We start from the raw sequence: 15,022 nt of genomic DNA, 5'->3' as shown, positions 1-15,022 counted from the left end.
TATATTATTTCAGATGATACAAATGTAAGTCCATGGATGGTTTTCGAGTATATGGAGTGGGGTGACTTAGCGGGAGTATTGCGCGGTTCTCGGGGAGGGAGACGGCCAGGCTTAGTGCTCGATGAATCGGCTTTACTACACGTAGCTCTACAAGTAGCGCGTGGAATGCAATATCTGGCATCCAGAAGATTTGTTCACAGGGATCTGGCAGCTAGGAATTGTCTAGTAGGTACTAATTTAGCGGTTAAAATAGCAGATTTCGGAATGTCTCGAGACGTTTATACATGTGACTACTATAAAATGGGTCGTGAACGACCTATGCCTGTGCGCTGGATGTCACCAGAAAGTATTGTTTATGCTAGATTTACTCATGAATCTGATGTTTGGTCCTACGGTGTAGTTCTTTGGGAAATTTACAGTCGCGGAAAACAACCGTTTTACGGATGTAATAACTACGACGCTTCAAAGAAAATTTTAAGGGGAATACTTCTCGTGCCACCAGATGACTGTCCCCGATTCGCATGCGAATTAATGAGAGCATGCTGGGCAATAGATCCCAGGGATAGGATCATGTTTGATGAAATATGTACGAAATTAGAAGCTGCTCAAGCAACTGGTCCTGATTCCAGCACTCAAATGCGACTACCTCGGCCGCCGGTAGGACCTTTAGAATCAGAAGGCTACTTAGTTCCTAATCCACCACCTCCAACTGTAGATTACTTAAAACCTCTACCGGATCTCGACCCAGATTCCGACTTCAGTGAAGATGATGACGTAGAAGAATATACTTGACGGCCGGACCCCGCGCCCAGCTCGCAATATGTTCCCCGCTCTTCACCCTTGGCTGCAGCCAGGTGGACTGCCTTCACATTCCTATCACCTATGGATAATGAATATTTTGAGTGCTAAACCAACACTCTATATTCTGAATAACCAGTTTAAAATTATGTACAAGGAATGTAATGCCTGAATAATTTTATTGTAGAATTAATACTCAAATATATTATGACGTGTGATATTAAATGTGTTTGAAAATGTGAGTGCGTGTGTATGTGTGTGAATAGATAAATTACCTTAAAATATTACAGATCATCATTTTGAATATTGTGCCATATAAATATTATATACCAAAAATGTATGTGATGGTCTTTAATGGATTTATTACATTTCTATATCTTATTCAAATGTAACTAACACGTGTAGCTATAACCTTATGTGTTTTACAATACCAGTAACATATAAGCGAATGTATTCTTTTATAAAAAAAAAAAAACATTAAGTTTATTGCTAGTAAAATGTATTTATTTACTGTATTGTAGATGTTTTTATATAAATTGTATAATATAATTATTATTAAAATACTAAAACGAAATTAGGCGTATGTACATTTTATTTAATTTAATTATTACAATATAATGTGTATTTTCATAAATGTACAGAGTAATGATAATTGTTAACACGTATTTAACAATTTTCTTTTAACTTTATTAGGGTACTATTTATTTATATGACGAAAATAAGGTGAATAAAAGAACTTTAACTCAAATGCCAAATTACCCATTTAATAGAAAGAAAATCATGAAAATATTAGTGTACAGAACAACGATTAGAAAATAAACAAGCTTACAACATACATTGCTGCTTTAATTTTTAAATAGAAGAATACATGTATTTTTAAGAACAGATGCGACACATTATTTTTAGGATCATATCATTACCATTTTTTTGTTGTTTTAGTGTTGTATATACCTATCAGTTAATGGTTTTGGTCCAATTCGTCATAACCATTGTAAAACAGTTAAAAAACAATCTATGGTTATGTGATCTAAGGTTAGGTGGCCGGTCTGAAATTCGTCGCGACAAAAGTTGTCCAGACTTTATATATTTAAAAGAAAAACTCGATTGCGCGATTGCAGTATATCAATAATCGATTACAGTTATTTTATTCTATTGTTTATACGTGTGAAAGTCGCGGACAACTCAGCCGGCCAATTAAATTCTGCTTAACGTACATTCGTCTGTAAAAAAAATGCAATTAATTATTAAATTTAACATGTAAATACTATTAATAAAATAATTACAAAATATTTTTTTGAGAAATTCAATTCTACATATTATTGTGTAGTTATAACTTTTTATAAATTACAGTAAATAGTATTCTTATTAGAATTAATGACATGACATTGTTAAATTTATAGTTGCAAATAGACCATATTATATGTATCTTGATAAGTTTACCGCTATATTTTGAAATGAGATTTTCGTTAGGTAAATAGAAAATCATATACTTACAATACTATGTATACTATGCATTTTGATAAAGCGTAATTTAATTCTGTGCCGTGTAAATATTTAAAAAAATACATAAACATGTGTTTACAAAGTATTTAATTAAATATAAAGCTGTTTTCTTGTCTTTAAACACACGAGATTGTGTATGAAAAGTCTACAAATATCCTAGCCACATTTTTTCTTTAATAACATAAAAGATAAAACATATTGATTACATTTTTCATGATCCGATATTTGTTTTATTTACCGATCTTATTTTTAGGAAAAAGGCGAGTACAAATTGTTCTTGTCTATAAATCTGGCTGGCTCTGACTATACAATAATAGGTATTTAAGCACACTAACGGAAATATCCACAGAACCTCCTTTAAGCTATGAATACAACCCACACTCGTTACTCTTAAACATTAAACTTAGGACTGACACTTATAATTTCAACAATAATATACAACATTTTACCAAATGTGGCAAAATGTTGTTTGGCAATCATGTGGGCATTTGTATAATCAGTACAGTAAAGGATACAATTAGACGAGCCGTTCGTCGCATGATCCATTTACATTTTTGAGTCTGTAAACAAATACATTATTATATTATATATTATATTTTTGATTAGTAATAGTAGCCCGATACACATAATAATATCAGTAAAGAAATATAGTAAAGTAACATGAATTCAACGCAAGTGACATATGTCATGACATATAGTGTCGACAGATTTTTATCTGTGTGAATTTTAATCATCTATAAATATTTTATCTGTCTTCCAATAATTTGACGGCTGAAAAAACCAACACCTACTAATGTCAAATCGTTATTCGATCTCGGAGATTTCGGCGTTTATTGTTGTGATCATCAATAAATTTCTATAAAATGTAAAAATAGTGTTTTACGTTATAAAATTGAAAAAATACTAACACAAATGTAATACATGGTGTGGCATCTTGAATAAGTCATAATGCCTCCAGTAATTTCTAGGAATAAGAAGAATGGCGCTGAATATGAGGTAAATATTTCTGTTAAACTATAAAAATTATGCATACCGAGCTTTCTATTTCCTAACAGAAGGCACCTCCATCTGAAACACTCAATGTTGGCCTGATTCAACTGCCGCTCGTGTAATTGTTTAGAGAGCTGCAGCTGCTTTAAAATACATTTTATCTCAGATAAACCTGTTTCGGTAGAAATAGAATGTTTCTTCATTTATTTTGTTAATACATTATAATAGAAAACTCTCGTAAAATATATAATTTTTTTGAGATATTGCTAATTTACTAATAACATATTAGATTAAATAGTTGTATCATATATTGTACTGTGTCAGGTACTTTCAATATTTTCAACAATTTTGTTATAAGATTATGTCATACAAATTGTATTCAACGACTACATGTTGGTAGAAAAGCCTGTCACACATACATAAATTAAATCATTCATATTTAAGTATGTAACACTCAACAAAAGCATTCTATATCCTTTTGAATAAACAATAAAGGCTGTGACATAATCTACTCATAGGAAACCGCTTTCAATGTTACATGCTTTGTAAATTAATATTCTATGTAATAAATAAAATAAAACAGCACTCCAAAATATTTTTAATAGAAAAAGTTGATAAAACAATAATATCATCTCTGTTTTTTCAGAATGTATTAAACAATAAATGCAATGTTCTCGACTTTGAAAAATACATACAGGAGAATAAAACATTACTATTAAATGATCCATTAAGGGATATTCTACTTTACCCAACAGATGATGTTTCTGTGAGTATTTATACTATTCCTAAAAATCTACATATATATATATATATATATATATATATGAAAAGAGCTCATATTTATTAGGATCAATATAAACATTGTTAATAACAATTATGTTCTACATTTAATTATGAACATTAACATAATTAATAGTTTACTATTATTTATGGTTACTTTAACTTACAGCAATCTTATCAGTATATTGTAAATATGTATTAAACATTTTTTCTAAAGTAGCTTGAAGAAATTTTGTGTACATGGGTAGCATTATTTATAGAGTGTAGTCCTTCCACGTCGCTGGAGGACTGTGACGACAGCTGTGCCTGATGTAAGAACAGCTGCGACTTGCCCTTTGCTTACAAGACAGGCATTGCTAAGCTATGCCTCTAGTTGGAATCTTGTACATTACAAATACAGCAACTACTCTGGCTCTTATCTGAATTTGCCTAGGTAATTATTTTCCTTATTATAATTGCAGAAACAGTAATTAATTAAAGCATATATAAGCATATACATGTATAATGTGCGTCAAACTAATTATGAAGCGATTTATGTAAAACCAAAATGATTTAGGGGAAATAGATTTATGTGTAAACATTTTTCTGAGATTTCAAAATGTTGATATTTATTGGTGGGGGTTATGTTGATGCATCTCATACACAATTTAGAATCTCATTAGCTATATAATTAGCATACTTTTCATGGTCATAGTTTAGTTTACTGATATTTAAGGTTATTCCACACTATCTCATATCTGACTCACTTCCTATCCATTTAATAAAAGATTCATTGTAAAATATGTACAATGATAGTAATTGATTCTATTTAAAATTGTCAACATTCCTGTAATGATATCAAAAGGTTTTATCATATTAATAATTTCCTTAAGTATGACAACAAAAGTTGATTATTTATTTTAAATAAATCAAAATCTTTGAATGCAATATTTTTTTTCGGTTCCTTCTAACATGTAAAAATGTGCCATAGAACTTTTATTATTTTATAATATTTTAGACAATTCAAGACTTAAATAATTCGTTTTTTGGGAAGTCTCAGGAAATAGTTTGTTCCTTATGTTAACTCATCTGACTGATGACTGATGAAAATCTATAGAATATTTTTTATTTTTCTAATTAAAAAATTGGTAAACTTAAATTCAAATTTTTAACATGCATCCTTTGTTAGTATGCTAATGATACTATAAATTATAATTTCAAGCAAGACAGAAGTAGAGTTCAAAGATTACGAAAAAAATATATATAGATATTTTAGAACTTAATTTACAATACTTGTTATGTTGCCAAAATCGTCCAAATGTTATGACATTGAATTGCATACCTGTTTTAACAATCATGAATAGTGGTATATAATCATTGCTCAATGTTTATAATATAAACTATTAACATTTACATTACTAAAGAGGATGGATTACATAACAATTTAATACAAGAATTCTAGAAATATGTATATTTTATTTGTTTCATTGTAATCTGTTTATAGCATATTAATTTAATACTTTCATTAATAACAATGAATGTTTATATCGCTTAAAATAATTGTATGTTACAATGTTGAAAGAAACTCATACATTATTTTATAATATTCACACAGACCGATCGGCAATAAATTGACTGAGGAAGTTTATGACATAGATACAGAAACCGACTATGAAAATGAAGCTCAAACAAAGGTTGATATTGGTACCAAGGAAGGTTACCTGCTCAAAGGGCCAGAAATCGGCTCAGATAGGATATTTAGCAATCTTGCTTCTAAATCGTTTAAGAAGCGCTACTGCTCAATGGTTCGGGAAGCCGACGGCGCCTATATCCTCGAAGTTTATAAGGACGAAAAGAAAACCGACACCAAGCTCACCATCGTTATGGATTTCTGCTCGGAAGTTGTTAAGGTATTTGTATAAATGATTAATTTATTTTAAGTAAAATGCAATCTTACAGCCGAATCTGACACCACACAGAACGTTTTTACCATCTAGAACGGAAACAAATAATTACAAACACAAAAGCGAACCGCCTCATCTTCGCACGGCACTTTATTGCACTTTATTTAATTTGTTGTCGCGTACGACATCACATTAGAAACTTCTAAAATTATCAGTATTTCTTTACTATTTTGCAATGTATTATATACAAAAACCTTTCTCTCAAATCACTCTGTCTATTAAAAAAAACCGCATCAAAATCCTTTGGGTAATTTATTTAAAAGATAAAGCATACATAGGGACAAACAGCTGTAAGCCACTTTATTTTGTACTATGTAATTAATATTAGTATTTAATTTAAATTTACTTTTACTTGTAATGGGTAGGGATGTAATAACCTTTCATTGCGACTACTAAGTCGGAAGCTGACGACGATACAGTACATCCCTACCCATATCGAGCTATTTGTATACTTTTCATCAGTATGGTCATATTATATTATATATATATATATATATATATATATATATATATATATATATATATATATATATATATATATATAATGACATCATTAATGTAGATATTTTATTGTTTACTTTATAAAAGAGGCCGCTAAGAAATCTTGAATCTTAGCTTATGATTCCCAACGATTTATTAATTAAAGCGCCCTAAGTAATTACAGAGAATTCTTTAAAAAGTGGTGTCAATGGCATTAAAAGCGCAGAGCCGTTATCTATCTGATTCGCTTACAAATACAGGCTTGATCTTATTTCTTAGTATTTAGAGCGTAAACGAACAAACTAGTAGGTACCTGTTTTTCTCTGGTTACGACTTTATAGGGCATGTTTCTTTTCAACAAACACTAACATTTTATTAGGGCCGTAAAAGCAAATTTTGCTTTTACGGCTAGGTTTTTAATGTTACTATTTTATTTTAATTGAATCACTTAAATTGTTTTCGAAATATGGCAATGTCTTTTAAGAAATTTCAAAATATGCAAATTAATTTAATTCCTTTCTTTGCAACGCGCGAAATAATGAATTCAAACAGTCAGATAAACATCTCATTGCTTTTTATATTAGGATTAGTGTTAATTACGTTAACGGTTTAATGAATAAAAAACAAAATATCCGGTCGACATGTTTATGGGATTAATATTTATTATTTTACATTGCTTTTACTGGTTATTAATGTAACCTTCTTTTTCATATACTTTTTGCTAAATACAAAAATAATATATAATATAAATATTAAATTGATCAGGGAGTTTTTTTTAATTGAGACAAAAAGTACAATTTTACATGATTATTTTCCTTGGTGGTAGGGCTTTGTGCAAGCCCGTCTGGGTAGGTACCATCCACTCATCAGTTATTCTACCGCCAAATAACAGTGCTCAGTATTGTTGTGTTCCGGTTTGAAGGGTGAGTGAGCCAGTGTAACTACGGGCACATGGGACATAACATCTTAGTTCCCAAGGTTGGTGGCACATTGGCGATGTAAGGAATAGTTAATATTTCTTACAGCGTCATTGTCTATGGGTGGTGACCACTTACAATCAGGTGGCCCATATGCTCGTCCGCCAACTTATACCATAAAAATATATAAAAAAATAACATATGGGTGAAATTTTAATAAACGTCTTACGGCGATACGCTAGTTTGATACATAAGTTTTATTTATTTATAGGTAATGACGCATATAACTTTCTGACATACTTCTATCCCGATTGTATTCTGCGGCGATTTTGTGTTTGTTTTACAGAATAGCTTTATAGGTCACTATCATGTACAGTCGGCGTAAGAAAAGGTTCGTCGCCATAAGATCTATTTTCGTGTGCTCAGTATGAGCGATAATCTGCTTTACCGATCGAGAATGAAATATTGCACAGTAATGATTTGATGTTTAGATACAAATGATACTAAGAATTTAAGATTTGATAAAGGAATGAATTTGAAAACTGTCGAAGGTTTTCTTACTCTGACTGTACATTATGAATTACCCTCGGAATTAAATTCGTTAAAATGCTCAATGTCCTTGTTGTAGAACACAAAGCGCGGTAAGTATTGTTTCGAATTGCGCATGTCTGGGAACAAAGGATACACGTTCGCGACTGAAAATGAAGAGGATATGAACGATTGGATAAATGCATTCATAGCGGCACTGAAGAAGAACCAGGACCAAGACGGTCCACAATCAGACGAAGTGCTGGACAAAGGTTAGAAACATATGCAGTAATTTATCACATTTCATATTGCATATAGAATATTGAAATATTGAAATAGAGCTGAGATGGCCCAGTGGTTAGAACGCGTGTATCTTAACCGATGATTGCGGGTTCAAACCTAATTTGTGTTTATAATTCATCTCGTGCTCGGCGGTGAAGGAAACCTGCATGTGTCTAATTTCATCGAAATTCTGCCACATGTGCATTCCACCAACCCGCATTGGAACAGCGTGGTGGAATATGTTCCAAACCTAGTCCTCTAAGGGAGAGGAGGCCTTTAGCCCAGCAGTGGGAAATGTACAGGCTATTACTTTACTTTACTTTTACTTTACATATTGTATAGAAACTTGTCCTGTTGTCACCTGCACGTACAAATAAAATAAAACATTGTTATATTAAAATACAAATAGGCTTTCATAATCGTTTTTTACAAGATTCTTACCGTTTTCTAACAGCTGATAAAAGAATTTACTATAGTATACGAGTACGCTTTTATAACCCCTTTAAATCTTCATTTTACAGAATTGTATTAAACGTAAAATTGTATATATATATCTTTATCTAAAAATATACGCAAGTAGAGTTAATTTTTGAGTAAAGTTTAAGTTTTTTAGTTTTTAGCTTTAAACAGAAACCATTTTGTTTTCGCGTTTTTTTATTAAAATAATTTTCATTTAGACGCAGACATATCTCTGACCGCGGAGCCGCCTCCTCCAACATACGGCACTCTGAAGGGTCTCGAGCACAGCATGAATCCACTTCTGATGCGATATTCACGTGAAACAGACTTATCGATAGCAGCTGCGCGTAATGATTGCCGTTCTAACATCTTCTTTCTACCTTATAAACGAGCACCCTCGCCGGAACCGCAGTTGGAACCTTTCAAGTAAGCGATTTCAAAACGTTTTTGCCATTATATATAAATTTAAATCCACTTTTAAATTAAGCTCAATAAAAACGTATACATACAGTAAAAAAGATAAAATTAAAATGTGAATTTTAAGAGCTACAAATTTGATAACCACATTTATTCCAATATTATGATCGTTCACAAGATAATCGTGAAAAATTGTTTGCTTGTTTGGTACCTTTGATCCTGGATAATTTTCTTAGCGGGCGACTTTTGAGATTTTATTCAGACCACAAAAGGTCCAATTAAAAAATACTAATTTTTCCGAAGTTCGGTCTCTATTTTGTCCGCATTCACTGGACTATATATTTTTAATAAATGACGAGGACCAATTAATTACTTGCGAATTTTTCCTTTCAGAGAACATTTCGGCCAAAGAATTTTGCTCAAATGTGAAAGCTTAAAGTTTAGGTTACAAGCGCCAATAGATGGCGACAAGGAGCTGCTGTGCCAAGTGGAGCCCTACTACACGCACCTCGCGCTGTACGACGCTCGCAGCGGCCGCAAGCTCACGGAGAACTTCCACTTCGACGTCAACCACGCCGCCGTCAGGGATCTAGTCAAGGACAACGAGTGCACAAAGTCATTAGTTGAGAATTTTAGCTACGATGTTAAGTTAGACGTTAAACAAATACCAGATGAATGGTTCAAATCGAAGAGACAGGTATATCAGATGAAATAAATGAATTGTTATTTTTGACGTGACAACGTCTTATGAATTGGTTTGCCGGGTGACACTTCAAGAAACTGCGTTACGCTCCGCTCACGTTATGCGCTCACAATGAGAGCGAGTGAGAGGCACGCGTCCCTTCCACTCGGGCATGGTTAGCCCGCCTAAGAGCGAGAGAGACAGACATAAAAAGTGAAAGGCCCGCGTATATATTCACATTAAAATTATTTTACCACTCAAAGTCGTTGTCACGTAAAACTTTCGCCCGTATACCGGCTTTACAGGCAACCAATTTTTTTTTTTTTTAATAATATTGTAATCTTTTGTCTCTTTCTTTAAGGTTGTGTTGTCAGTGAACAATCCTCATCCAGATCTATTTATAGTAGTAAAAATCGACAAAATTCTCCAAGGACACGTCAACCAGGTTCTCGAGCCTTACATGAAGGCTACGAAGGATCCTCGCTTAGGGCTCAAAGTCCACAAAACTATACAAGCCTATGCCAACCGAGTTGGAAATTATCGGATGCCGTTTGCTTGGGCTGCCAAACCATTATTCAAGTAAGATAGAATGATTAATTATCAAAACTCATATTAATAGCGTATAGTACGACACAACTTAGATGTCGCATCGGCAAAATTCGTAATACCGATCACATCCGAATTGAGTACGCTATCCCAAATTATCAATATTTATTTTCTCACACGAATATGATCTTTGCACAAACGTAATAACTTGTAATATCATATGACCTAATATATTCGTCAATTTGATGCGTCGGTTTACATGCACTTGTTTTCTCTGACGCGAGAATCTATAGCGACGAATAGCGTCGAATGGCGTGATAGGGAGCTATTTCTATTGGTTGTGTAAATCGTCAGTAATCGGTTTTATTTTCATTCCATTGCATTTTCCGATGCTACATCTAATTTGTGTCGTACTATACCTGTTATTTACATATATATTTATCTAATACAGATTATACAGCAATGACTTGGATACTACTCCAGAATTCCCAGCAATTTATCGCCAGGAGCCGAATAAGATGTCTGATGAGGATATACTCAAAATCTTATCGGATTACCGGAAACCGGAAAAATTGGCCAAACTTACGGTCATACCAGGATGGCTGAGCATAAATATACAGCACAGTGTGGAACAAATACCAAGTATGAATATGCAGTAATATGCAGTAATATTATTAGATAACGTAATAAGGATTCTCTTAAGCTTCTACAGGAATCCTTATAAACTGTTTGACTTAGTTGTCTATCCGGTTTTAACATTCTTATAATGAGTAGAGTGCATTAAGAAAAAACAATCTTGCTTACATTTTACTTAAGTAGATACTTAACTTGAGATCGTAGATTCCATTCTAACCAGCTTTATACATCCTTAATAATTGAACCTAACGCAATTTTAATTTATTATTTTAAGTGGCAAAAAATGTATTCATATTTTAGTGTAAATATTTGATAAACTTCATACTTTATCCACTAATGGAATCATCATCGAGATATTTATACAGATGTAAATATTTAAACGATTCCCATACAAATGTCTTTTGAATTAAACTAACCTACGAGTAAAATTTCACCTTCTGAGTCATCATCCCAATATTATTTGGGGTCGGCACAGCACGTCTTCACCTTCCATACTTCTCTGTTAGAAGTCATCGCACAAGTAACATTTATTCTAAACCATTTAAACCATTGATTTTGCTACACACATACATTACATAGATTATACAGAAGAAAATAATTAAATTTAAAGAATACAGTGTACGTAGCCAGGGACTCATCTCAGTATAAGCTGTGCTAATGCACAGCACTGATTTTCAGATGGCCCCTGACTATTGGGTAAACATACACAAAATTCTAACCATATCCTCTTGCACAATCCATCCATCGTTACCTTGGTCGTCCTCTACCTCTATATCCGTCCACATCCATGCTCAAGCTCTTTTCTCACAATAAGTTCTTTCATAATTTCACCATCTGAGTGCGGAGCAAATGTATACGTAACGTTTGAGTTTAACCTGTACCGTCACCGCTACAAATTTGATTTTTATATACATAATGAAATGTCACATGTACAGCTTGTAAATTATTTTCCACTGCTGGGCTAAGGTCCCTCTGAGGACTTAAGGTTAGGATCATAGTCCACCACGCTGTTCCAATGCGTGTTGGTGGATTCACATGTGGCAACAATTAGACACATGTAGGTTTCGTCACGATGTTTTTCTTCACCGCCAATAACGAAACGAAATATAAACATGAATTAAACACATGAAAATTCAGTTTAGCTGATGGATGGATAGGTTATGATTATATTTTATGGTTATATTCTAATCACTAGGCCATAATAAAATTGCTCAATTTATTTAACTAAAACCTCTTTGACAGATTGTATGACAAGCTCCTACGCAGCCTTAAAGCCGTTTCCGCTGCCACCGCCGTCACCCCTAACTCTAGAGCTGGCTACGTTGAACTTAGAACCGGAACAGCCTTACGCAGCGTTCCTCCATCACTTGTACGTCCGACCGCTGTCGTTGAACTTTGAGTCGCAGAAGATGTTCGTCCGAGCGAGAAACATCGCTTGCTCTATCGAGCTAAAGGAAAACGACTCTGGTGACGTGAAGCCATTACAGGTAGATTGAATACATTTTACACTCATAGAAAATACAAGAGCTCACTACATGTTTGTCAATGTAGGTACCATATACTGATCAATATATACTCTTTACTTGGTGGTAGGGCTTTGTGCAAGTCCGTCTGGGTAGGTACCACCAACTCATCAGTTATTCTACCGCCAAACAACAGTACGCAGTATTGTTGTGTTCCGGTTTGAAGGCACAAGGGACATAACATCTTAGTTCCCAAGGTTGGTGGCGCATTGACGATGTAAGGAATAGTTAATATTTCTTACAGCGTCATTGTCTATGGGTGATGGTGACCACTTACCTCAAAAGGCGTACGGCCTCAAAAGGTAGCAGCTTGAATCCCAAAAATAGTTGCACATGTAAGGAATGCTTACAAGCATACCGTCTGCGTATATTTTTTTATGAATTTTGTGTGCGCTTATGTTATTTTAAATTTTGCTAGGTTATATACGGGCGTACAGGTATGACGTCACAGTACCGTTGCTCCGTACTGCATCACAATGCAAATCCTAATTGGTGCGATGAAGCTAAGATAAGACTACCAACTACCATTACACCATCACACCACTTGCTTTTCACCTTCCACCACATATCCTGTGATCTTGCCAAGAAGAATGATACGAATGTCGAAACGTGTATAGGGTGAGCGCAAAAAGCATTTATTCTAAATATATCATTAGTACTAATAATATTTTTCTTACTACGGTGTCTACAACTTAAATTACATTATAGCGGTTTGAGATCGGACTTTGACCCGGAGATTGAACATTCCGTGTAACGTTAAGCTATGTATACACATGAAATACCTATAATACTTTTTTAATGCATTGACTAGCTATTTGTCGAGTTTTGCTTTTTTTCGTGTTTTAGAAGTGAAAATGCTTCTTTAAAACCTGAATATATTATATAAAAACAACTTAAAAATATCGAATATTTAAAATATGAATTGAATAAACTCACCATTAAACACAGGAATCCACTAAATTGATACAATATTGATACAATATTTCTATGTATTCTAGGTACGCTTGGGTCCCGTTGCTGAAAAATGACAAATTTATTGACGAATTTGTGAGTTTACCGATAGCAACACATTTGCCATCTGGATATTTATCGATACAACCACTCGGTCTCGGCAGAGGGGTAAGACATATTCCAATATATCATAGTAAATTATGAATCACGATGAAATTTTTTCACTTTTAAGTGCTAGATCAAATCAATAATCAAATCTAACCAAATGATTTTCCTTACAGAATACAGGTCCAGAAGTAGTGTGGGTCGAAGGAGAGAAGCCGCTCTTTCGCTGCCAATTAGTGTTAGACTCGACGGTCGCCACTCGCGACGTGCATTTGCATAATCTGTTCTCACAAATCGAGCGCCTGATAAAGACGAGCTCTCCGCCCACGTCGCCCACGCCGCCGCCGTGGCACGACGTGTGCACCGCGCTTAAAACTGCGCACGCGATTAACCTTAGTTCTTTGATTGCGTTCCTGCCGACGATATTAAATCAGCTCTTCGACCTTATGGTAAGCATCGTCAAACAGTGTGATTGCTACCGACGTAATTTTTATGGTGATCGTAGAACAAATTCCATTATGATATATAAGCTATCACCTGTTTATAAAATTTTAGAAATTTAATTAAAGAAAATTAAAATAAAACTAAGTTTTTTTTTTTGTATAAATAAGATTGATGACAATGAATTGTTGTTAATGCCATGTCTATCACTAGTGCACTATTTTATATAACGTGGTTTATATATACACACATATAATTTATTACGTTGTATTTTACATACTATTTGAATAGATTTTCTAAGTGAGCTGATCTAAACCTTTAAGGTAAATATTAATGCTCTCAATTATAAATAGACTGATGGAGATCTGTCAAAACATCATAGACTCGACTAGTATAGCTATACTTCTTGCAATATCGCAACTATACCTTTACATTAAATGCAAATTAATTATAAAATCTGATTATTGATATTCCTTTTTTTCTGCTTACAGACGATTGAAAAAGGATACTCGCACGATATGGGCTTCCAAGTGGTTAAATTGATTGTACATTTTGTGCACCTGTTGCATGACTGCGGGAGGAAAGATCTTCTCGACAGTTATGTGAAGGTACTTCTCTTTTAAATTTTAATAACGGCTTCGATTTTTTTATTTAGGTGTACTTCTTAATAGTGCAAACTTCCAAGTGAACTAGATTTATAGGTGGCAATTTTTTACAAAAAATATATCCGATCTCACGACGGTAGGGGAGAAAGGGAGCTAGGCTGAGGGTTGTTTCCCTATGACGCCACCACTTCCATCGCGTGTCAATACAGCGTTCCTAAATTATTACAACAAACAAATCTCGTAATTCTAAACTCGACCCTGTGATAATCCAGCTAAAAATAAATTAAAAGCCCCATGATAATTATTATTAATAATATATATTAATTAATTATCATTGGGTGATGTCAGATGACATAAAAGTAAATTTAACTTTGTTTGCTTATAATCTTTTATATCGCGATTAAATAAATATGTAATAATTAGTATAAAAATAATG

The 15,022-nt window shown here is 33.4% G+C and overlaps 2 protein-coding genes across 3 annotated transcripts in view; both read left to right on the top strand.

Annotated features, from left to right (window-relative positions):
* Positions 1-1,633, top strand: part of LOC124531252 (muscle, skeletal receptor tyrosine-protein kinase-like) — a 35,416-nt gene extending 33,783 nt beyond the window's left edge. For both annotated transcript variants that reach the window (XM_047105753.1, XM_047105752.1), the window contains exon 8: positions 14-1,633. In XM_047105753.1, coding sequence (XP_046961709.1) covers positions 14-792 — 779 coding nt within the window. In that variant the 3' untranslated portion in view covers positions 793-1,633. The remainder of the gene's footprint in view (positions 1-13) is intronic.
* Positions 1,634-3,081: 1,448 nt separating this feature from the next.
* Positions 3,082-15,022, top strand: part of LOC124530805 (dedicator of cytokinesis protein 9) — a 42,443-nt gene continuing 30,502 nt past the window's right edge. The window contains 14 exon segments of the mRNA XM_047105112.1: positions 3,082-3,297; positions 3,938-4,057; positions 4,332-4,504; positions 5,666-5,960; positions 8,040-8,211; positions 8,899-9,106; positions 9,491-9,794; positions 10,141-10,358; positions 10,777-10,967; positions 12,204-12,448; positions 12,903-13,102; positions 13,483-13,603; positions 13,717-13,989; positions 14,473-14,589. Coding sequence (XP_046961068.1) covers positions 3,250-3,297; positions 3,938-4,057; positions 4,332-4,504; positions 5,666-5,960; positions 8,040-8,211; positions 8,899-9,106; positions 9,491-9,794; positions 10,141-10,358; positions 10,777-10,967; positions 12,204-12,448; positions 12,903-13,102; positions 13,483-13,603; positions 13,717-13,989; positions 14,473-14,589 — 2,685 coding nt within the window. The 5' untranslated portion in view covers positions 3,082-3,249.

The sequence above is a fragment of the Vanessa cardui genome, chromosome 7 (assembly GCF_905220365.1).
Source record: "Vanessa cardui chromosome 7, ilVanCard2.1, whole genome shotgun sequence".
NCBI classification, from domain to species: Eukaryota; Metazoa; Arthropoda; class Insecta; order Lepidoptera; family Nymphalidae; genus Vanessa; species Vanessa cardui.
Note: the sequence above shows the minus strand (reverse complement) of the source record. Positions and strands in the feature narration are given on the sequence as shown.